The 24,274-nt window shown below is 43.1% G+C and overlaps 2 protein-coding genes across 3 annotated transcripts in view; one reads left to right on the top strand and one right to left on the bottom strand.

Moving 5' to 3' along the window:
- Nucleotides 1-8,547, bottom strand: part of LMBRD2 (LMBR1 domain containing 2) — a 36,547-nt gene extending 28,000 nt beyond the window's left edge. The window contains exons 1-3 of the mRNA XM_065656240.1: nucleotides 8,352-8,547; nucleotides 1,181-1,410; nucleotides 649-728 (exon numbers count right to left, since the gene is read on the bottom strand). Coding sequence (XP_065512312.1) covers nucleotides 649-728; nucleotides 1,181-1,354 — 254 coding nt within the window. The 5' untranslated portion in view covers nucleotides 1,355-1,410; nucleotides 8,352-8,547. The remainder of the gene's footprint in view (nucleotides 1-648; nucleotides 729-1,180; nucleotides 1,411-8,351) is intronic.
- A 181-nt stretch (nucleotides 8,548-8,728) lies between these two features.
- Nucleotides 8,729-23,887, top strand: SKP2 (S-phase kinase associated protein 2). 2 transcript variants are annotated; one of them, XM_065656328.1, is made up of 10 exons: nucleotides 8,729-8,812; nucleotides 9,638-9,897; nucleotides 11,220-11,331; nucleotides 11,601-11,744; nucleotides 12,319-12,453; nucleotides 17,800-17,898; nucleotides 19,438-19,565; nucleotides 19,937-19,988; nucleotides 20,553-20,660; nucleotides 21,821-23,887. In XM_065656328.1, exons 1-10 carry the CDS (start codon nucleotides 8,805-8,807, stop codon nucleotides 22,032-22,034), a joined length of 1,260 nt encoding a protein of 419 aa, XP_065512400.1. In that variant the 5' UTR covers nucleotides 8,729-8,804; the 3' UTR covers nucleotides 22,035-23,887. The 2 variants fall into 2 exon arrangements, with proteins under 2 accessions (XP_065512400.1, XP_065512401.1); XM_065656329.1 differs by lacking the exons at nucleotides 11,601-11,744; nucleotides 12,319-12,453.
- The last annotated feature ends 387 nt before the right edge of the window (nucleotides 23,888-24,274 follow it).

Genomic DNA, 24,274 nt, shown 5'->3' on the forward strand with positions numbered 1-24,274 from the left:
AAGTGCTCATCCACACTATGACAGTTCAATTTTTTTAACCCACGCCTGTCTAGGTAATGAAACAACAGTGAGGCAAGGGGCAATAAAGTCAATTTAATAAGAGTATCTATTGAGAAATAACTGGTGTTTTCCAAGATCAAACTAGTTAAGCCTGAGTGGTGAGTTTTTATGTACACCACCTAAATATTTTCAAAACTATCAAACTACCATAGAATGAAATGTAGAGTGACCAAAGGTTTCAAACAAAGTTTTAAGATCTGAGTAGCACCACCACAGTATCTGCTCGATTACTACTTAAATTGATACTTCTATTTGATATATTCAAGTCACATATAGTACGACATCCACCAGCATTTTCTGAAACTATAGGTAAACTGAAAGGCTATGGAATAGTTTTCAAATTATGTATTTACCTAAGATTAGGTAATCAGCTAGAACTACTGTATAAATTCCTACCAATAGATGCAGATGCACTTGTCTTCACTTCTCCCTCACCTTCCTGTATGCTTACAATCTTCAGACATCATATCACACAAGTAACACCTGCTTATTAGCCTTAAAAACACATTACAGTCCTACCATTTAAAAAGAGAAAATCAGAAATACTTCTTTAAAAACAGACTAAATAAAAAAACATATAGCTGATACCTTGGAGCAAGAGTACCATCAGAGCCATTACTTTCTGCAGGGCTGGAGTTAACGGCAAGTTTGCACCGATTATAAATAGTCTAAAAGACAATTAATCTTATATCAGTGACCAGAAAAAGGTACAACATTTATTTAAATACCATAAGGCCCATTTTTAAAGACATTTCCTGTATTCCGGGTTTACATATGGGAGCAATTACACTAATAAACACTTAAACCAGCATGCAACCTACAGGACAAGTAAATAAAAAACTTAGTGTTTTTATGTTGCCTAAGCAGATTAAAAAATTGCTATAAACAAATAATGAAATTTTAAAACGTTTGAAATAGACTTTTTTATCTGAAGAGATCAACAAAAAATAAAATTAATTGCAAACACAGACATTGTCATGCAAAAGGTAACAAGTGTTTAGTTTAGTAAAATATTGTTTGGAAAAATTATTTCCTGTTTAAGATATTGTTGCAATTATGACTAAAAAAAATACCATACACATTTTACACAACTAAGCAGAAAATCTCACAAGTTTCTTACCGTACTGACATCCAGAGGCAGTATAAATACAATAAGAAAGCAGAGATACCAAGCCAACAATGTTGCTACAATCACCAGCCTATGCTGTTTCTTGAAGTCTCCATACCGATGAAGTAGGAATAAGGCCAGAAAAAAGACAAATACTATCTCAATGCCCAAAGCTGCACCACTCATTATTGAATGTTCACTCCAGCCACACAGCGCAGCTCACTTAAGAACACAGATCCAAACTGTAAGAAAAAAAGACATTTAATTACATTAAAATCTATGGAAGATATTTATGCAGAGAAGAGTTGTTTAACAGACATTTTTAAACATACTAATAGACTTTACTTCACATGACAAGAACTCTGATCAGATGAAGAATAAGATTTTCAGCAAAGTGTTTTAAAGTCCTCTGCAGAAGTCAAAATATTATGTCATTCCAATTTTGCAATTTCTAGCAACAATTAGGACAACGCCTCTTCATCTTCTTGATATACAATAGATCCAGAAATCAAATCTGTCATTGAATAAGACTATAAACCAAGTTTGTAAGTCCAGTATAAATTTGAAAAGCAAATCTCTTCTGGTCTTTTCTTTCTTCTAGAATAAATCAACTAATTTAGACAAAGGGTTATATGTTTAATTTAAACATTTCTGGAAATCAAGTGAACAATTTTTTAAATGGACCGTTCCTCAACTACACATTTAAATGGTGTGCTCAGTTAACAAAGCATAGAAACACAGCAAAGTGTGTGTTAGTCTACTTGTGATGTACCTGGTTTAGGTTTGAAATTTCATGTAATAAGTGGGGAACATGCTAGCTAATTCACCTTCCTGACCCTCTTCTATTTTTCTTCAGAGAAACAAAGGTCCCAATCAATTTGTTACTAGTCTTGCCATAACATGGTTTTGCTTTGCTCATCTTTCTGGGTTTAGTTTCTCTATGTTATTGTCAGGACTGCTGCAAATGCCTAGAAGGTTCATATGTCTTCATACAGGCATGCTATTATGCAAAGGGCCAGTGAGCTGCACAAATCTATTAGAGAAAATTTCACTGACTTGTTACATTGTTAGTTAAATGGCTTCTGACCTTTTAAATAAGCATCGTTTTACCACAGACATTTCACACATTAAAAAGTTTATTACTCTGGTCAGGCTAATTTGCTTCTCCACCAAGACTGCCATTTTAGTTGGTTTGACTTAACTGAAATGGCTTTTGCTGCGGCTTCCGCAGTTGCATTTTCAGTGTTTTTTGCTTTCCACTGGAACTTAAGAGATTTAGAAGAAATGCTACTAGTAAAATTTCCCTCAATTTACTTTTAAATCCCTTCAGAATTTGTAGAAGTGCAGCGTTTACTTTACTAATCTCTCAGTACACTGTTGAAGCAGATCTGTTATACATGAGGGCACGAAGCAGTGAAAAGTGTCTTATTTCCACTACCAAATCCCAGAGTTTGTGATGCCAGTACTCCATTGAGGTCACACAGGACAATCATTCTGTGATTTGGTTCCCTGACATGTTGTTTCCCCCCATTTTGCTCCTTTCACATTTAATTTCCAAATAGTGGTAGGAGTCTGTTTATGCCATATCGGCTGCTATACGCGGAGCATCCCATATTCTGAAAATAGGTCGAGTTACCTTCCCGTTTCTTATCAAAGATCACATATTTATTTTTAATCTTCTGCCTTTCATCTAATGCGTTTCTCAAATTATTAGCATTTCTGCTAGGTCAAAGTATCCCCTTACTATGTGCCTGTACATTTTGGCTAGATCATTTGTATATCATGAATGTAGGATATATCTAACCTATTTCTCAATCACTTCTCTATTCTATTGTACCATTCTTGTTTCCTCAGAAAACAGTGCCTTTTATGTTTATAGTATAGCAGCAAATTAAAACAGAAAAAATGAATGGAAAAGAAAAACTATTTATCACCTTTGTTAAGGCAGTGCTATCCGCCATATGTAGCTTTGTGTGCCTATTATAGCCACACCTTATGCTACGTGAACAAAAAAAAAATATACAGTATACCCTCCATTAGTCACACCTATACAATTTTTTACTACAGTCACACCTAAAGAGCTGCTATCAAAACAAAAGGTGAAATTTTTTTGTGCCAGATGCTCCACACCATAAAGGAACTTCCAAAAAGATTATAAAAACGTACTGAAAATGCTAAAATAGAGAAGGAATTGAGTCCTTCCATAACCTAACTAATTTTCAAAGCCAAAAGCAACTTTGCAGTTATCAAAGTAAACTCCATTTTTCTGCTCTTCACCTGGTTCTATTTTAATCTCAAAATAAAGACTGAGATGCCTGACTTTTACAAGACTGATGACAAATACAGTTATTTTGAAAAAAAGCATATGCATTTTCAAAATTATAGTTCAAATTTTTTAGACAGAAGCCACTTAAAACTAGTTCTTAACACAAAGAGCTTAAATAGAAAAAAATGACAAGGTGAGAAATGCAATGCTTGAGAGGAGCTCTCATTGAGAACTAAATCCTGCCTAACAGGACAGTCATATTTGGGACCCATGCTACTAGAACTACTTGTTATCAGACATTAACATATACTACTGCAGTAAATAAAGCCTGCGTCTTCCTGTGGCAAGCAGCATTTGCTTCTGACCCTGGCCGTTAGCTCAAAGAAAGGTAAGTTCCTTACCAATAATCCTGTTTCTTCATTTTATTTAGACAGGCTTCTCACTATTAGCACATGGCTCCCTGGTATCAGCTGGCTGTAGTTCCTGAACCCCTAAAGAATGTTATTCTGAGATCAATGAACTACTTCAGAAGACTTCTCTTGTACTGGACAACGTTCAACTGCTTAGAAGATGCTCCTATGAAGCAATGACAAAACGTAACAAAATTCCTCACTCTGAAGGAAAGAGTATCTATCCACATACCCTGTTTCTGAAAGTAAGGTGGCTACAGATTAAGACAAAGATCATCAAAAGCTGAAACACTGGCACTGGAAAGCACAACTTAACCAAAAAAGACAGAAAGACAAAGACATGCTCTAGTGTAGGCTCAGGATTTTCTTGCTATGTTTCAGACACAGGCAAAATCAGTAAGCTTTTAATTTTGTGAATGGAAGAGTTTGGCAACCCCTATACAGGCCATACATTTCAAACATCTGACATGAAAGCCTCTGTAGAGTCCAAACTCAGGTAATAACTCTTTGCAAACACCATAATGAGGTCAGTTCATACTTAATTCCCTTGGAGACTCCCTGCTATCAACAGCATTAAATTACCTTGCCAGCCTCAAGACTAACTACATTCATGACAATCCACATTACAAATGAACTAAACTACTCTGCCTGGTAAAGAAATGTGCAAGTTACTAAATGAAACAGCAAGAGAACAAAACACTCCCCACACTTTCTTAGAGCTTTTATACAGCACCAATTTAACATTCCCATATTATATTCCTAAGGAAGGGCTAAAAATAGTAGTGCATGTCTGTGAAGAAGGAACTTCTTCACAGTTACCAGATCAGACTGTACCAGTTTTATTCTTTTCAAACTTTGCAGGAAAGCATTTTACCAGCAGATTGTTCATTTTGCAGACTAATGTATTAATAATTGGTCCAGTCAGTCTAATAACCCCTGCAGTATCCCAGCTAGTGCCTGAAAAGGCCTGAACTGACGGTAAACATCACTTCACATGCCCTACAGAAATGTATAAACAGAAGTATAACCTGCATGATGTTCCCTTCATGTGTTCAGCTTATTATGGTGTCTAAATTCCTTCCCTCTACAAAACACAACACTGTTCTCTATCCTGTATCTGTGTAGCTGATACTCCTGCTTAAGCGCAGCCACATCACTCATTTGTATCCTTTCCCCTCCCACAAGCTTCTGAATCTTCAAGGCATTTTGATTTCCACTACCACACTCAAAAACGTCTGCAATCCCTCCCAGCTTTGTGCCTTAGGTTTTAATAATTACATTATTTCATTATGAAAACTGCAAAAAATACCGAAGAGTAGTTGACAAGGGACTGGCCTCTTAATCACAACAGCAGCTGTTCCCAACTGTTCTTCCCCAGCAAAAACATCCTGAGAAACAGAATCAAAAGTCCTATTAAAGACCAAATATAAGACATCAGCTGATCCTCTCGTATATAGCCGGCCTGTCAGTGAAATAAGTTAGATTATTTCAACAGACTGTCCTTGACAAACCAATGCTGTCTTTTACTCAGCTATTATATTCTAGATGCTTAGAAATAGCTTTTGTTCCAGACTTCTTTTCAGGAATCTAAAAGCAAGCAGACTAGTCTGCTAGTCTGTAGGGTCTCCCTGTCCTTAAAAACTAGTAATAAAGACAGTCACCATGCTTCTGGCTTTCCTATCTTTAGTACCTCTGTAATTTCTTTAATACTATAGCCTTTTGTTGTTGTTGTTCTTCAGGTATTCTCACATAAAGATAACCAAAGCGATTTGGAAAAGCCACATTTCTAGAAATCTTGGATACTTCAGGTAAAACACTTGAAGAACCAAGCAGCTAGACGTTTCCTTGCCTTACTCTGTATTTTCAACACCATAATTACATGTGAAAAAATTGGCACCAAGAAAGTTACCGAACTATGAAAGATATATCAAAGACAGCACTGGACGAAACTGAGTGAGAGCCACAGCATGTTGAAAGAATCATCTGGGCAACAGTATATCCCCTCTCAAGCTGAATGCACAACTCAGCGGCAGGTATAAACCGAAAGTTGCCATCTCCAGCAGAATATCAATCGCCAGTTCAATTATGAACTTCTGCCTTTCTGTCAGACTGCTAGTTCCTGTTGTTTCTTCCAGTACATTTCACTTAACAAAACAGTATGCCACAACACCTGTGATATGTTTCTGAAGCATGCCCTCCTCTGCAAAACTATGCTGTTAAGAATCCCAAAGTTAGACTTCACTTTACAGACACTTTTTGGACTGACAGAACTGCCCCACACTAAAAGCCCCTGACACTTCCATCTCTAAACAACAAAATGGGCTAAATTTGCATTTTAGAAATCTTTGAAAAAGAACAAGAATTAAAGCAATAATCTAAATAAATCCTTCAGGCATTTTCATATCCAAGTCAGCTTAGTGTGTTGTTGGGACTTCTTTTTCCTTCGTTTTTGGGGAGGAATTTTGTTTTGTGTTTTATTTCCTTATTACACATGGACCCTTGCAGCTTGGGGAAAGGTAAGTATTAATAAGCAGACAACATACAAAGGGCTGCTTAGTCTCAGCACAGTGAGAAAACTATCTAAAGAAAGAAAATAATCATGAACTGCCTGAGTAAACTGACCAGAGAAGTTATCCGATTGCACTATTTGAGAGAAATAAGCTCTGCGATAAATAAAGAAAACATAGTTTGCGTAGGTTTCTTCTTCCAAGAAACAATAGTCAGTCTATATACTAATTGATATTTTATTAGTACCTGTAATTTCAACTATACTGCAAAGAAGAAAAGATTTAGGACTGATTAAACATTTGATTGTATATCGATTTTAGGGAAACAAGTTTTGTATCTGTTAACAACAATCAAAAAATAATAAACTCCTGCCCTAACTCAATTCAAAATGGAAGTATTCTTTGCTTTGGTGGGAGATACCAAGTTCTCTACAGAAGCACTAAATACAATACTTACCTTACCAAGGAACAAAGACATTTTTGTGTTCAAAAGCAAGCAGGGACCATCAGTACAAACCTGTGGGAAGTTTACTTGCTTTTACACGGCACTGTCTTGTCCTCTAATGACAGACATTAAGTACCACAGAGACTGATGTTTTCGTAGAGTTTGGGGGAGTACTCTGGAAATACACACTGAAGAAAACAACTTGGTTGGAGGAACTAAAATAAAAGCAGATACAAAAGCTCTACAGCTGCAATAAGAATCTTAAAAAAGAACAGAAATTGCTACCTGGGCTGCCAGACCAATGCATGCACACAACACAGGTACCAGTATGGCAGTCAATCACATGATTACAACCCTAATGTAGCATTAAGACAAACTTAAGACTATTCAGTAATTCAGAGCTTTTTAAAAAATAATTGGATTTTATCCCCTTCAGCAAATTCTTCTTTCAATTTCCCATGCATTAACAGAGAAAAGTGAAAATATTGACAAAGAAAAAAAGGGGCTGCTGAACAGGTTAAATATAAGCAGCCTGGTTTTTTAAACTAAAAATACCACCTTTCTTTCATGTGATTACCACTTAAATAGCCTTTAGACAACTCTTCCATGACTTTAGCTAAAGCTGGAAATCGTTAACACATTTTTTTTAAGATTATATGAATGCTGATTTGAGTCACATCACCATCCATATGTGACTTAATAGCTGTGTACAATTTGACCTGCATTCTGTTACCATCTAAAATTTTATAGGCAGGTCTCTCCATCCTTACCCTGTAAACAAAGGACAGCATTCACAAGCAACTGACTGACTAAGAGCAGAGTAGTAGGTGTATTCAGAATTAGTTTTCCATCCCCACCAATTTCAAAACAAGTACTTTGGAGATAAAGCCTGAAGAGCTGCATTACTGAAGGAAAGCCTGATGTAAGTCTGAAACACGGTGCAAACAAACTGTAGACTTTAAACTACCATGCTGAGAGATAGGACCAGAATACAGCGGCAGTCCCTCAATTTCAGGCCTTCACAGTGAAGGCGTTTCCAAAACGCAGGAAAACCTTTGACGGTAAAATGTCACTGTCAGCGCGATTCTGGTCTTCCAAACCAGACAGTGCCAGACAGCTGGTGAAGCTGACCACTGCACATCCACTGGCCTGTAAGGGGCTCGGAATCAAAGTCTATGGACGCTTAACCAACACCAACATGCATGTCTTAAACGTGCGTGCTTGGAGTCCCCGAAGGACGGAAAAAATTAGCAGCTGTGAGCAGAAGCACGAAGACGCCGATTCCTGCCGTTGCCCCAGCCTCCCGCCGACCCTGCCCCAGCCCACCCCTCCTCACCGCCTCCTCAAGAGGGAACCCGGGACGCCCCCAGGGTGCCCCGCTCCCGACCCGCGCCACGGCTGCACCCGCGCTGCCCACGGCGCCGCGCCCGGCCCGGCCTGCTCCGGCGCAGGCCCCCGCCCCCCCGCGCCGTGACTCGGCGCTGCGGCTCCGCCGCGGCTCGGCCCTCCCGTGCCCGCCCGCCGCACGGCCCGCGGGGCCGCCCCGCTCCCTCACCGCGGGCAGAGGCCCCCGCTCAGCAGCCGGTCCCTCGCGGGTCACCGCCGCGCTCCATCCCCGCCGCCGCCCGCCTCCGCACGAGGTCTCAGATCGCCACGCAGAAAGCGGCGGCCGCGCCCGACTCCTTCCGCGTCAGGCCGACCGGGGCCGCCGCGGCCGCCAACATTTGCCTCTCGACGCCCGCCCGCCCGCCGTCCCCCGCGGCGCTGGCGTCACTCACGTCGCCCCGCCCCGGAGGCGGCGCAAGGCACTGTGGGTACGGCCCCTCCGCGCGGAGCGGGCGGGCGGCTGGGCAAAGGCGTGCGCGCGGCGAACTACAACTCCCGGCAGGCTGTGCGGCGGGCGCAGACCGGCTTCCGGCCGGCTGGGGCTGCGCCGCGCGCGCGGCGGAACAGCGCGGAGCTGCAGAGCGCGGGGCCGCACGGAGCCGCCTCCGGGGCATCCGCCGCCATGCACAGGTACGGGGAGAGCGGCGGCGCCTGCCGCCCGCAACGCCATCCCCGCCGGAGGGGCGGGGGAGAACCGCGTGGTGCCCGGGCTGTGCGCGAGCCCTCGCGGGGGCGTGCACGGTTCCCCCCTCTGCCCGGGGGTGCGCGTGGGCGTCCCGGTAGTCGGGAGCGCGCACGCGTCCCGGAGACGCACGCGTGGGTTCTTGAGGTCCCCCGAGCGTCCGGGGCGGGAGTGCGTGCGTGGGTCCCCCGGGGAGCCCGGGAGCGGGGACTTGCGTGCCCGAGGCCAGCGCGGGAGGCGCAGCGGGCGCGGGGTCCCGCGGCGGGCGGCAGCCGCAGGAGCAGCCCGCCCCCGGGCATCCCGCCGGCGCCCCCGCTGCCCGCGCAGGGCCCGCGGGAGGGACGGGGCGGCCCCGCTCGCCCGGCGGGCGCTGCTGGCGCCCAACGGCCGCCCCGCGCCTTCCCGCCGGCCGCCCCTTCCCCGCCCCCGTGCGGCGGCTGGTGCCGGGGCCGCGTCCGGATCCGCGGCGCGGCCTGCGCCGCCGCGACCGGCTTCTTTCGTGAGCGCCCCGCCCGCCTCGCCGCTCCATCCGGGAGCGGGGCGCGCTCCGTCCGCGGGCGGTTGTTGGCGTGAAGCCGCCTGGCCGAGCACACGCCTCCGCTCTGGCCGCTGCGTGTGCTCCCTGCGCCCGCAGCCTTGATTCCAGTTACTGCCCCGCACGGGGAGGTGGGTTACGCGTGACCGTGAGATGCTGCAGTACGAGGAGCCCCATCCTGTGTTCGGGGTCAGTCTGGGGGTACCTTGGGAGCTGGTGGGTTTTGCTGTGTCTGCAGGAAACACCTCCAGGAGATCCCATCCTCCAGCAGCAATGTTTCCACCAGCTTCACCTGGGACTGGGACTCTAGCAAGACCTCGGAGTTTCTCTCTGGCATGGGAGTGTCTGTCCTTAAGAAGGACAAGCTGGGCAATGAAAACACGCCACAGGACCTGCTGGTGTCATCCTGTCCTCCTCAGAAACGGCAGAAGGTGAAGGAGAAGGAAAGAGACTTTGTCATTGTGCGCCGGCCTCGGCTGCTCCGAGAGGCAGAGTCAGGTACTGTCACCCTGGTCCAGGTTTCATTTGCTCTTCAGTAGAAATGCAAAGTGGGCATCACAAGTCATTCATACTGTATTCTTTGCTTTTTTTGCTCTCTCCCAGAAGAATATGACTTCTAGATCTGATCGCTTTCAGGCTTGGGCTGATAAATTTTATGCAAGCCTTTAAGCAGAGGTGGTGTGTCTGGCTCCAGAACTGTGACCCGTGTCAGCCATGGTTGTCTCCTGCTGGGCCCTGCCAACCCATCTGTGTGTGCCGGGGGATTGTGCTGCATGTCCCTGTGTCCGTCCTTGCTGCCTGGGTCTTGCGTGGCACCTTGGTCCAGCATGGCCTTGAGCTGCATCTGTTGTTCTGCCCAGGGGGCCCATTCCAGGACATATTTTGCCCACATACCAAGCAGGGCCAGGCTCTTCACAAAATATGGCTGCAGCTGCCAGATGAATATGGACTATTGGCACTGCTATCCCCAATATAATCTTGAAACCTTGTGGAGCTTGACTTTTTTCTTTTTTTTTCTTTCCTTTTTTGCTTTTTTTTTGTTTGTTTTTTTTTTTTACATAAGCATCTAAGAAGTAAGATACTTGGTCCTCAGACCAAAGGGGTGCAGATCCACATGTCGCCATGCAGGCTGAGCTATGCCAGAGGGGCAGCATCTCCGCGTTGGAGCTGAGCTGTGAGCAATGCCAGGAACCCTGCCCGAGACCCACAGGGGAGGTGCAACGAAGGGTGTTAAGGCTCTTGGGCTAGAAAGGGACCTGTAGGGAAAGAGCAGGGCTGCAACCTGGAGGCCTTGGGCACTTGAAGAAGGGGTTATAGAATGCTGGGTTCCTTTGTCTGGTGTCAAAATGTGGTTTCAGTCTGCAGCAACTACGGAATGCAAAATAAGCAAAAAACTCTCTCCAGCTACTAGGGTTATATGAAACGTGGGAATTCCCTGCTTTTAAGTAAGAGGGAGTGCTGGGCCAGAGGCAGCTGTTGTTGAGCTCCACCACCCAGAAATCCCCATGTGAATGGCAGCACCTTCTGGAGCCTTTTATCTGCTCATGAGAAGTTGAGATCACACCATATTCTTTCAGATCAGATAATTCTTGTGGGGGTCATAGTTAGTATGCATGTTTTAAGGAAAAAACTTGGCATTTGCCAGTCATAAGAAGGCAAAGATGGCAGTAATATCTTCAACCTACAATGAAGAACTGAAAGGGGGATGAGTAGTGGGCTGACAGTGTAGCCTTCAGAGACTATAGAGGTGCTCTTAACAACCAAGCCAAACAAGGCATCTGATCAGCTTTAACTAGAACATGTTTCCTCTTTCCCTAAAGGTGTTTCTTGGGACGCACTTCCAGATGAATTGCTTTTGGCAATCTTTGCATATTTGCCCCTATATGATTTGTTGAAAGTTTCCCAGATTTGCAAGAGATGGCATCATCTTTCGTAAGTAGTACTTCTCATCATTTAGCAATAAGAAAACCTTTGCTTCAATAGACTGTTAAATGGTCTGGTTCTCGTCTTGTTTATTCATGTGTAATTCAATCTATGCTCTATGTGGGTTAAATGTGTGTATAATCAAAAGGTGGCTCACATTTTAACATTAGAAAGTTCTATTAAATGGCTTCCCTCCTCTCAGTTTTTAGTGACACTGTGGTTGTACACATAGTTCTGACCCTTAATAACTCACTAACAAGTAAAGTTCTGTGCTTTAGGTTTGATGAATCTCTCTGGCAGACTCTTGATCTGACTGGTAGAAATCTGCTGCCAGGAGTGATTGGACGGTTGCTGCCTGCAGGTGTTACTGTATTCCGCTGCCCAAGATCATGTTTGTGGAATCCACTGTTTAAAACGAGCAAGTAAGGCTTTTTCTGTGTGTTCTGAATCCTGAAACCACCTCTCAAGTATTCACAGTTTCTCTTTATTTTTGGTTTCAAGGTCTCCACCAGTAGTAGCATTTGTGCTGTCTCTGGAGTGTGGAAGAGCTGATCAGTGGTTAGGCGGGTCTTCAAATAAGAGGAACTCCATTCACCTGTCAGTTATTTAAAACCAATTGAATGCGATTTTTTTAAAGTATCAAGAACTATTATCCACTTGCAATTTATATCTCATAGAACCATGAATTGTCAACATCTCCAGCATTTTAATATGGGAAACTCAACAGAATTCTGTAACTCCAGCAGGATAGGTTTTCAGCTGTTATGATCTATCTTGAAAATTTCTTGAAGAGAGAAGTTCTGCAGTTTTGGCTGGTAGCTTAGCAGTAGGTTCAGTGAGCTTAGTAGTATGTCCAGTGTGCAGCTGAATACAAAAGTATAATTATTTTCTTCAAACTTTGCACCGTTTTAGTGTATTGAGTATATTTATGGTATGAGGCATTTGTGGAGCGGGTTTGAATGCAATTTTAGTAATCTGTCTTTCTCCTTTTTTTAGACCTCTCAAAGTTCAACATATGGATTTGTCGAACTGCACAGTGTCTGTTGCAGATCTCCAGAGTATTCTTTGTCGGTGTGAAAGGCTGCAGAACCTCAGCTTGGAGGGACTAGTGCTTTCTGATGACATCATCAAGTGAGTGTCATGTTTGGGAATATTCAGTAAATACCTCTTGTTTGGTGCTATCGTTTTGTGCAGGCTAGCAAACAAAAGCAGTTGAGAGTTGCTCATTGTGGGAGTCTTTTGAAATGGCACCTCACAGAGCTAGCTGGCAGGCTAAGTGAGCGGACTCTTTCCTCTCTGTCCTCCAAGAGATGAGGAGGAAACACACCTCTGGAAGAGTGTTTCTTGGTGGCTTTTTTTTCATTCCCCAGAGTAGTGGGAGCCTGAGAACTTGCACATCTCTCTAGGATTAACGTGTCCATTGGCTGTTCCCACAGCAAGCTGTACAGCAGATCTACTTTTATTTTCCATTTTCTGTTCTCTGAAGAGAACTTTGTGTTTGGCTTACAGGTTACTTTCTATTTTAAAGGGTCTCAGCAGCTCTCTGATCAGATGCTTGTTTTGCTTCTGTGTGGTTTCTCACTTCTTTGTTGAACTTCACACTGAGTGTCTGGAAGATTACAGATTCTGTCAAGCAGATGAACTGTTGTTTGGTTAAACTGGAAAGACACTAACAGGTGTGCGGTCAACCTGCTGTTCAATCACATCAGGTGGTTGTAGACATGCCAGGGACCGTAGGTCAGACGGCAGAAACTCTGAGTGTCCTGCTTTTTACTTTTGGCCTTTCTGATGCCTTGTTCACACCAGAGAAGTAAAAAAAAAAAACCCCACAAATACAGCAATATAGTTTGGCTTTTGAGACTAGATTAAAAGTATCTGAAAACTGGGTACTAATTAGCACCAATGATGGAATTCTGTTGCCTTGTGTACAAATACAGATACCGGATGTGAGGATTTTTCCAGGTTGGGCCAACTAGATGTCTGCTCTGGTCTTTCAAACAAATGCATTCAGGGGGATGCTATTTGGACATGTGTTTTCACACAATCACATAATGATTTGGGTTGGAAGTGACCTCTAGAGATCCTCTAGTCCAATCCATCTGCTAAGCAGGTTCACCAGAGCAGATCGCACAGGAATGTGTCCGGGAACGTTTTGAATGTCTCCAGAGAAGGAGACTCTCCAACCTCTCTGGGCAGCCTGTTCCAGTGTTCTGGCACCCTCCAAGAAGTTTTTCCTCATATTCAGATGGAACCTCCTGTGTTTCAGACTGTGCCCGTTGCCCCTCATCCTATCATTGGGCACCACTGAAAGGAGTCTGGTCCCATGCTCTTGACATCCACCCGTGAGATATTTATAAGCATTGACGAGATCCCTTCTCAGCCTTCTCTTCTCCAGGCTGAACAGACCCAGCTCTCTCAGTCTCTCCTCATAAGAAAGGTGCTCTAGGCCCCTCATCATTTTTGTGGCCCACTGCTGGACTCCCTCCAGTAATTCCTTGTCCTGCTTAAACTGGGGAGCCCAGAACTGGATGCAGTACTCCAGTGCAGCCTCCAAGGGCAGAGTAAAAGGGGAGGACAACCTCCCTCGACCTGCTGGTCACATTTTTCCTAGTGCACCCCAGGATACCGTTGGCCTTCTTGGCCACAAGGGCACATTGTTGGCTCATGGTCAACCTGTTGTCGACCAGAACTCCCAGGTCCTTACCTGCAGTGCTGCTTTCCAGCAGGTCCACCCCTAACCTGTACTGCTGCCTGGAGTTATTCCTCCCCAGGTCCAGGACCCTACATTTGCCCTTATTGAACTTAATCATGTTCTTCTCTGCCCAGTCCTCCAGCCTGTCCCGGTCTCGCTGGATGGCAGAACAGCCTTCTGGTGTATCAGCCACTCCTCCCAGCTTGGTAACATCAGTGAACTTGCTGAGGGTGCACTCAGTCTCTTCATCCAGATCATTGATGAACAGGTTGAACAGGACTGGAGCTAGTACTGACCCCTGGGGAACCCCACTAACAACAGGCCTCCAACTGGACTTTGCTCCATTGATCACAACCCTCTGAGCTCTGCCATCCAGCCAGTTCATGATCCATCTCACTGTGCACTCGTTCAGCCCAAACTTCCTGAGCTTTCCTATGAGGAGGTTGTGAGACATGGTGTAAAAAGCCTTTCTGAAGTCAAGGTAGGCAACATCCACTGCTCTTCCATCGTGTATCAGCCAGTCATACCATCACAGAAGGCTATCAGATTGGTCAAACATGATTTCTCTTTGGTGAACCCATGCTGACTACTGATAACCTTCTTTTCCTCCACATACTTGGAGATGACGTCCAGAATGAGCTATTCCATTACCTTTCCACTGACGTGACTGGAGTGACGTTGGCTTTCCTCCAGCCCTCAGGCACCTCTCCTGTTCTCCAAGACCTTTCAAAGATGAGTGTAGATGATCTCTAACCTGCTTCTCCTCAAGCAAGGGAACCTATTGCCAGACTTTCTCTTCTATCTCTAGGATCTGGGATTCCTGAGGGCCAGTTTTAGCAGCAAAGATGGAAGTGAAGAAGGCATTCAGTAACTCTGCGTTCTCTGTATTGTCTGTCACCAGGGCACCCTCCTCATTCAGCAGTGGACCTACATTTTCCCTAACCTTCCTTTTGCTGCTGAGGTACTTGAAGAAGCCCTTCTTGTTGTCTTTGACATCCCTGGCTAGGTTTAATTCCAAGTGGAGCTTGGGCTTCCTCACTGCATCCCTGCATACTCCTCCCCCTCTACTCTGCCCTGGTGAGACCTCATCTGGAATATTGTGTCCAGTTCTGGGTCCCTCAGTTCAAGAAGGACAGGGAACTGCTGGAGAGAGTCCAGCGCAGAGCAACAAAGATGATTAAGGGAGTGGAGCATCTCCCGTATGAGGAAAGGCTGAGGGAGCTGGGGCTCTTTGGTTTGCAGAAGAGACTAAGGGGTGACCTCGTTAATGTTTATAAATATGTAAAGGGTGAGTGTCACAAGGCTCTTCTCAGTGACAACCAATGGTAAGACAAGGGGCGATGGGTGCAAACTGGAACACAAGAGGTTCCACTTAAATTTGAGAAGAAACTTCTTCTCAGTGAGGGTAACAGAACACTGGAACAGGCTGCCCAGGGAGGTTGTGGAGTCTCCTTCTCTGGAGTCATTCAAAACCCGCCTGGACACTTTCCTGTGTAACCTCATCTGGGTGTTCCTGCTCCGGCGGGGGGATTGGACTAGATGATCTTTTGAGGTCCCTTCCAAACCCTAACATTCTGTGATTCTGTGATACTCTAACAGCCTCCTTGTATTCCTTCCAGATGGTCTGTCCCTTTTTCCACATTCCATAAACATCCTTCTTCCACCTGAGTTTTGTCAGGAGCTCCTTATTCATCCATGCTTGCCTCTTACTCCCTTTACTTGATTTCTTGTTCATAGGGATGCATCAGTCTTGAGCTTGGAGGCAATGATGTTTGAATATTAGCCAGCCCTCTTGGACCCCCTACCTTCTAGAGTCCAAACCCATGGGATTCTTCCAAGCAGGACCTTGAAGAGGCCAAAGTTTGCCCTGCTGAAGTCCATGGTTTTAGTATTGTCCTGCTTCCTCCACACAGGATCCTGAATTCCACCATCTCATGGTCGCTGCAGCCCCCAATCGTGATATCTCAAACCAGTTATTCTTGGTTTGTTAGGACAAGGTCTAGCAGCACACTTCTCCTCGTTGGCTCCACCACCATCTGTGTCAAAATGTTGTCGCCAGTGATCTGTAGGAACCTCCTGGACTGTGCGTGCTCAGCTGCGTTGCCCACCCAGCAGATGTCAGGGTGAATGAAGTCTCCCATGAGAACCAGGGCATGTGATTGTGACGTTACTTCCAGCTGTCTGTAGAAAGCCTCATCACCTTCCTCCTCCTGATCTGGTGGCCTGTAGTAAACACCCACAACAGTGTCCCACTTGTTAGCTTGTCCCTTAATTTTTACCCATGAAGATTCAACTCACCGCCCGCCCCCAGGCAGAGTTCAAGACATTCAAGTTGCTCTCTCACATAAAGTGCAACTCCTCCACCTCGCCTGGGTGGCCTGTCTTCCTGAAAAGTACATAACCCTCCATGGCAGCATTCCAGTCGTGAACTGTCCCACCACATCTCTGTAATAGCAATGAGGTCATGGTCCTGTGAACATGCATAGATCTCTGATTCTTCCTGTTTATTCCCCATGCTACGCGTGTTGGCGTACAGACACTTCAGTGAAGTACTCAAGCATGTGGGTTTCTCATGAGGGGTGCAGAAAGATCTACTGCAGCTGTGCGTACGCTTGAGGCGGTTGGCTCCCTGCTTCTCTTGGGAAGCAGCTAGGGAATGTTTGTTGCTGCTCTGATTGGTCCGGCATGTTCCCTAGTTGGACGTGGTTGCGTGAGCATCACCACTTTGGACCCCACCCCCCAAGCTTATGAATTTAAAGCCTGATTCACCTCACCCCTCTATGCTTGCTGTCTCATCCCACAGCATGTCACAGCATGTTTTGTTCTGGAATAACCTCCATCTTGCAGAAGTGTGACTTCAGAAATGGGATGATTGCTTTATCTTTTGTAGAGGTACAGTCACCTCTAATAAGCCATGGTTCTCCTCATCTACTCCACTCTCGTGAGACCTCACCTGCAGTACTGCATTCAGCTCTGGGACCCCCAACATAAGAGGCATGTGGACCTGTTGGAGCATGTTGAGAGGAGGGCTGTGAAAATGATCAGAGGGCTGGAACAGCTCTGCTGTGAGGACAGGCTGAGAGAGTTTGGGTTGTTCAGCCTGGACAAGGCTCCGGAGAGACTTTATATCCACCTTCCAGCACCTAAAGATGGCCTACAAGAAAGCTGGAGAGGGGCTCTTTACAAAGGCGTGTAGTGATAAGACAAGGGGTAATGGCTTTAAACTGAAAGAGGGGAGATCTAGATTAGATATAAGGAAGAAATTCTTCTCCATGAGGGTGATAAGGCACTGGAACAGGCTGCCCAGAGAAGCTGTGGATGCTCCATCCCTGGAAGTGTTCAAGGCCAGGCTGGATGGGGCTTTGAGCAACCTGGTCTAGTGGAAGGTGTCCTGCCCATGGCAGGGGGGTTGGAACTAGGTAATCTTTAGGGTCTCTTCCAGCCCAAACCATTCTGTTATTCTGTGGTGTGTGCTTAATGGCATGTACCAGGAGAGCACGAAAATAAATTGTTTCCTTTTAAACTTAGTAGTTTATAAATATGCAGACTTTTCAGGAGTTCCAGGTAAGTAGGCAAGTATCCCTTTCGAAGTTTTACTGTGATGCAGCAAGTACAGAGTTGAGATCCTTAGTCAATCTTAGGTTGGTCAGTTTACTAAAGATGCAGTGGGGCCTGTTTAACAAATAATTATGTGCTGGGGTCTTAGCTCTTAATCAGATGTCCTAGCAATGCAAGCAATGTTCCAATATTTAAGTTTTATCAGACTTCTTTTTTCTTCTCTACAGGAGTATTGCTAAGAATCCCAGTTTGATCCGACTAAATCTCTGTGGGTGCTCAGGGTTTTCTGCAGAAGCATTGGAGCTGATGTTGAGCAGCTGTTCTATGTAAGATAATAGTTTTTGCTATTCCTACTTAGTTCTATTCCTGAGAAAAATTATACTTTTTATTTTTTTCATAGACATCTCAATTGTACTTGTCTTTAGTATCTTTTTTTATGAGCCTGTTTGTGTTCCTAGATGCCTAACAGTTGATTGTTAGCTGAACAGTCAGGTAGTTTCTCTCTATCAAGTTATTTTCTTATTTAATAGCAAAGATGTACTTCAGTAGTTTTTCATGAGTTTCCTTAAAGATCCTTAAAGGAAGTCTTGTTAGTGAGTAAATCCCATTTATGTTCCTTTGATTATCATGTAAACTTGATTTTCTTCATGAAAGCAGTATGTGGTCCTCGCAAAGTGAAAGTATGTTTTTTTGAAACTGAAAAGTGGAATCCCAGAGCTCCTTTTGCAGAGTACAGCATGAATGGAAACAGAAAACATTTTGCCCTTCCATCCATGACAGAATAATCCTTCAGTAACCTTCTACGTCATGAAGCACTGTGTTTAGATTGACAGCTCCAGTAATTAAACCATCTGCTGGCAGGAAGTCGCTGAACCGAGCCCCAGTCAATCTGGGATTTATATCTTGATCTTTCTGCCGACTTCCTGTGAGATGCTGGACAATCTATTTAATCTTTGCTTCTGCAAAAGCATGTTTTTAATCAAGTTGCAAGTTAATGGACAGACAAAGCCCTAATCTTTCTCTGCCTCTCATGGGTAGATAACGCTTTATATTGCTTGGTCTGATTACTTGGATCATGAGCTCTTTAGAGAATGGTGGTCTGTACAGTGCACAGTGAATAGCAGATGGCAAACCTGATCCTAGGAATGCTAGTGGCAACTTAACTGTTTGTTTTTTCATTTACACAGAGATTGCCAGCTAAATACTCTTGTTGTGCTCTTCATTGTGCCTTTGTCCTCTGGTTACAACACCTGCACAAAACAGTTTGTCCCAGCCAGGAATGGTGATAGGCTATAGGTAGTCAAGCATATAAAAGAGAGTTAAAGTCACAGTATGGCCACCACTTATATAAAACTGTAAAGTATTTTATCCTAATTAGGATTAATTGGTCATCTGACCAAGGCTGATAATGGATAGCCTTTTTTCTGTTCAATGTGAACATCTGTTCAGTAGTAACAGATTCAGGTCACACACCAGAAGCAAGACGAAAAGACAGTGTCTCCACTTGGCAGTCCTGAGAGAGAACCATTTCACTTTCTAAGATTTTATTGAATCATTCCAGTTGGAAGTCACCTTGGAAGTCACTTTAACCCTTTGCCCAGAGCAGGGTCTAAATTCAGCACTGGCCAAGCTGATGAGGATGTTTTCTGGTTGGATCCTGAAAACCTCCGAAGATTCCACAGCCTCGCTGGGCAACATGCTCCAGTCCTTAATTGTAGCGAAATTTTTAGGAATGAATACAGGAAGTTGATAATAGACATGTTAAAAGTTTTTGCCTTAAAAGTATCAACTGTAATAGATAATATTAGAACTCAAACTGTATTTCAGTTATTCTTCCAAACAACACTTTGTTCATTTGTGTGTAGGCTGGAGGAGCTGAACTTGTCCTGGTGTGACTTCACAGCTGCACATGTCAAAACAGCAGTCAATCATGTTACTTCAAAAGTAACCCAATTAAATTTAAGTGGATACAGACAGAATCTACAGATGGCAGGTAAATAGCAGCATGGCAAACCTTTATCCCACTATGGGATAAAGCAGCAGGCCATAAATTTTCTTCTCGTTGGTGTCTTGGTAGGTTTCTACATCAATATTATTTGAATTATCCACTTGTTAAGTTGCTCGTGCATTTGACTTTTATGATCAGTGCTTTGGACCAAATGGATCTGTTTTGCTGAGGATTAAAAAAGTCCCTGTAATATATGTAACTGTATGCTGTAAGTCTTACATGTGTATCTTTTTAACAAAATTGTGGGGATCCAGTAGAGAAGATATAAACAAATTTATATGGAAGTGAGTATGCTGTAGAAAGCATGTTCGTCTTATTGCTGAAAGATGGACTGAGTCTATGTGATCTCTTTTCAGATGTCAAAACACTGGTGGAAAGATGCCCTTTCCTCGTCCATTTAGATCTAAGGTAAGAAGACCTGTGCAGCTAGTCCTTAAATCCCTGTGGTTCAGGGGATTGCAAACTCTGTAGTGGTGCAGGAATGACATAGCAGTAATTCATGATTGTGTAGGATTGCACAACCGGAAAACACTTTCTATGCTAAACCTACAAAAGATTTGCTATCTGGCACGACCTAATCTGGAGCAGGTAACTAGCTTGAAGATATTTTTATTACCTTAGCATAAATATTACATACATATATATGGGATTTGTTAACTAACAAGTGATCATAGGCAACAGGTGGAGTGGAATGAAATATTTAGATGCATACAGTTAATGAGCTTAGCATTCTAGAGAGGGTTTAGTTCAGCTCTGTTACAAATTTGTTACTTGGCCACAGAACTGTTAAAAAAAAAGTGTATTTTGATTTTGACCTGGTCAATTAAAATATTTTGAAATCTCAGTGTGTAATTATCTTCTCATGGCATGAGAAGTTGATATTTGTTAAATTTCTCAGTCTGAATTTTGGAAATAACCAAATTTACTGCTGCTTTATACTTAAACCTCTATTTCATATGCTTTCATGTACAGTGACAGTGTGATGTTGAAGCCTAAGTGCTTCCAGTATTTTCATCAACTCATCTTTCTACAACATCTGTGTCTTAGCCGATGTTATCAGATATCACCTGCTGCATTAGTGTAAGTAATCTTTAAATGGCTTTAGTTTGCTATTCATACAGAGGGTAAGTTAAACTTGCTTTATTTTAGGTTTAAAATTGCAAGTACTGTTTTGAAAAACTGACTGATATGAGGAATTAGGAAGAAGGAACTGAGATAAAATGACAGAGTGTGTACCTTTGAGAATCCAGACTGGAACCAAAGGTATCTGAGATAAGCTTTCCATGATGTCAGTCTGTACTCATGGAACTTGCTGCTCAGTGTGTGCATCGTGTCTTCCTTCAATAGCGTTATACTGCTGGTGCTCTTTACTGTGAGGTGCAGCTGGAGGTTCCAGTCCTGCCAGTGGCCAGGGCCAGTGTCAACATTAGGCTTTCAGTTATGCAGCAAGGAAGGTGTAGTCCTCTGAAGAGTTACCAGAGCTGACAGTACTTGCTGACTAGCTAATCTCTTTATATTCCTTTGCTTTTTGTGTGCAGCTGTGTCAGTTATTGGTTGCTGCTGAAACACACCTTAGTTACTTGCATGTGGGTTTTTCCTGCCTTTTATTAGTATAGCAGCTATCCATCTTAATCCTCTCAGGAAGGATGTCAATCCTGATGATCAACACCAAGGCGTTTTGAGAGAAACAGGACTATCAAAATGGGAATCTGAAGAACCTTTTCTGTAGCAGTGTGTGCTGTCATAAGCTTGTGTGTCTCTGCGTTTTGATTTTGTCCAATACTTGCTTACAGATTCACAGTTCACATGATGACTGGGCAAACGTAAATCAATCAAGAACTCAGGGCTGGCTGCTTTCCAAAATGTCCTAACAAACTGGAGACTGATAGTACTTAGGGGCTTGTGTCCTCTGAGCGATAGCCTGAAACTTCATGTGGGGCAGTTCCTTCCACTTGCTATAAATATTTAAGTCCAGGGAAACGGAATGAAAGGAACCAGTTTGTTTTCACTGTGTCTGAGAGAGAAAAACAGCAAGAAGCAATTTATTGAGCCAGTTTCCTGAATTATCAGTTTGGAAAACTAGTTTCAATTAAATATGTGCTTTTAAAAAGTGGGAAGGGGAATTTAGCTTAAGTAGTTCTCTTCTAAAAAATTAGTAGAAATGCAGTTATGTAGTTTGGGTATAGACTGGAAAAAAAAAGTTCAGGTTAATGATCAGTTTCTTATTTTTCTCCTTCTAGAGAACTTGGTGAAATTCCAACATTAAAGACTCTTCAGGTATTTGGAATAGTGACTGATAGCTCTCTACAGCTCCTCAAGGAAACACTTCCTGACATGAAGATCAATTGTTCACATTTTACAAGTATTGCAAGGCCAACTGTTGGTAGTAAAAAGAACCATGAGATTTGGGGCATCAAATGCAGATTGACGTTGACAAATCCTAGTGGCTTATGATCATGTACAATGTTCTGGATGTGATGGACACACTGCATATAGTGAAGCTCCTTATGAAACAGAGTGCTGGAGCACCTTTAATCATAGTACTGTCATTGTAAAAAGCATTCTAACTTGTTCTTAATGCCTTAATGTAGTTTTCATAAATATTTTTACAGTATTTTTTTACTTAAAGTCTTTAGGTGACGTGATCTGATGATCTATGAGCAATTGCAGAATTTTTTTCTAAGTCATTTTTTTACAGGAGAGCTTTTTCAAAAAAAAAAAAAAAAAAGAAACAGTCATAGTACTTAAATAGTGTCAGCCTCTGGCAACTCTTGCAGGTTCTGATGTGGCTTTTGTTGCTCTGAGGTGTTCTTAAAGGTGCTTTTGGTGAACTCTTCCAGCTCTGAAACTCCTGAAAGGGCTTGTAGAGGTGCTAGATATCTTATTAAGGGTTATAAAAAAAATTGTCTTGGTCTGAGTTTACAGAACTCAAAATTAATCATCATATTAAACCTATTCAAATCCTTAATTGAACAAGATGTACAGTAAGATAAGAAGCTACCTGCTGTTTAGGAGGGGAACAGAGGACTGAGTCTGAATTCACCAAACCTGAAAACAGTAAATTGCGCAAGGGATGTCTACATAAAAGCAGGTAAGAGACAACTCAATACTGTACAAGTTAAGCAGTATAAAGGAGCCACACTGAACTTTAGCAGGTAACATCTATTTTTAGTATTCATTGTTAGCGAAATACGGTCTGAAAACCTCAGTCAGAACAAGGATCTGTAAAAGTAGATGCTGGCTATCAATTGTTTCATGTTGTGGTGCTAGGTTTTCTGATCAGATATTACAGAACCTCTACATAGCTTCTGTAAGCTTGATATTAGATAAAACTTAAAAATACTATCTTACTTCCTTTAAAGATCTTTCAACTCCAACTGATAAATATGGCAGGAGGGCTCAAATGCTTCTAGATCTCAGACCAAAAAAAAACCTGGGACTGCAGCATAAGAGCACTGAAAGGAAGAGATACTTTGGTGCTATTGACATCAGTTTCTCTTTTGGAATAGCTTATGCTTGTATCATTTCACTTCTTGTAACACTGACCACTACTGTTTAATGTTGGTTGGGGTTTTTTTTAAAGTCATATGGAAAGCTGAGTAACTGTCCAAAACAAAAAGAAACCAAACCAAAAAAAAACCTCAAACCAACAACGAAAAAACCAAAACCAAGCTAAGGAAAGGGATGGGTAATGAGTTAAATAAAACTTTGATCTGGGCCCTCATGCATAAGCCCAGAATGTTCCAGCAGGTGTGTTAGTGGAGAAGTCCTAGGGCAAAACTTGCACCCTGCATAGGGCATGAGTGCTGCTGTTCCCATGAATGCAGTAAGTGAGCAAGTGGTGAGTTTAATCACGGATGTTTAAGATTAGCCTACAGCATTCCTGTATGGCTGTTGCCTAGGTATAGTGCTCTGAAGAGTTCAGGAATAAATACCTGGCAGTACAGATTACTTACTGTGGAAAGCTGTATGAGGACTAGTTTTATATCGAACTCTCTTTTCTATAGTGTAGAAAATACAGAATTATCTTGTTAATCTGTTCTAAATTGTTTTCTTTTTTATTAAACAGAGTGTAAGTAACACTTGAGTTGCTAGTGGGCTTGTGCCCCTTACAGAGAAGTTAATGGACAACATACCTTATGAAAGATGGAGTGGAGAAGCGATGGGAGGTTTGGGGATACTGGATATTTTATATTCTACTGCTTCACAATTTGCAGTCTTAGGTTTATGCCTTAAATTGCTTCAAGAAAAAAACATGAATCTTTGCAGCACTATTGTAAATGCTTCTTCTCCCTTTGCACAATGTAACTCCATGCAACTTCTCTTGCATTTAATAAAGATTAAGGAATTGCTGTATTGTACAAAGTGAGTGATGAATTGGAGAACACTTGCTGACTTGGTATGAACTTTGTGTCATGGGTTGAAAAAAAAAAAAAAAGATAAATTTGTCTAAGCAATGTCTGAACAATGGTGGTTTAGAGGACAGGGTGTTATCACCAATACATTTAGCATTTAATAGACTGCTTTGGGATAGTAGTACAGCTTTAGCTAGAAGAAGTAGTCCTGAACTGTTTTAAGTACCAGGTTCAGTTTTGGAAGGGGACGAACGTTTCTATTGCAGGTCTATTGGTTATGATGGCAGCTGTAGCATAGTGTGATTTAGCATAATGTAATACAACGTAACATAATGTAAT

This window comes from Caloenas nicobarica, chromosome Z (assembly GCF_036013445.1).
Source record: "Caloenas nicobarica isolate bCalNic1 chromosome Z, bCalNic1.hap1, whole genome shotgun sequence".
NCBI classification, from domain to species: Eukaryota; Metazoa; Chordata; class Aves; order Columbiformes; family Columbidae; genus Caloenas; species Caloenas nicobarica.

What these genes read in the sequence shown, in the direction of transcription:
- SKP2 (XM_065656328.1), top strand. An exon ending in GCTCCGAGAGGCAGAGTCAG is followed by an intron (nt 9,898 to 11,219) that starts GTACTGTCACCC and finishes CTTTCCCTAAAG; the next exon opens with GTGTTTCTTGGGACGCACTT. An exon ending in ACAGAATCTACAGATGGCAG is followed by an intron (nt 19,566 to 19,936) that starts GTAAATAGCAGC and finishes ATCTCTTTTCAG; the next exon opens with ATGTCAAAACACTGGTGGAA.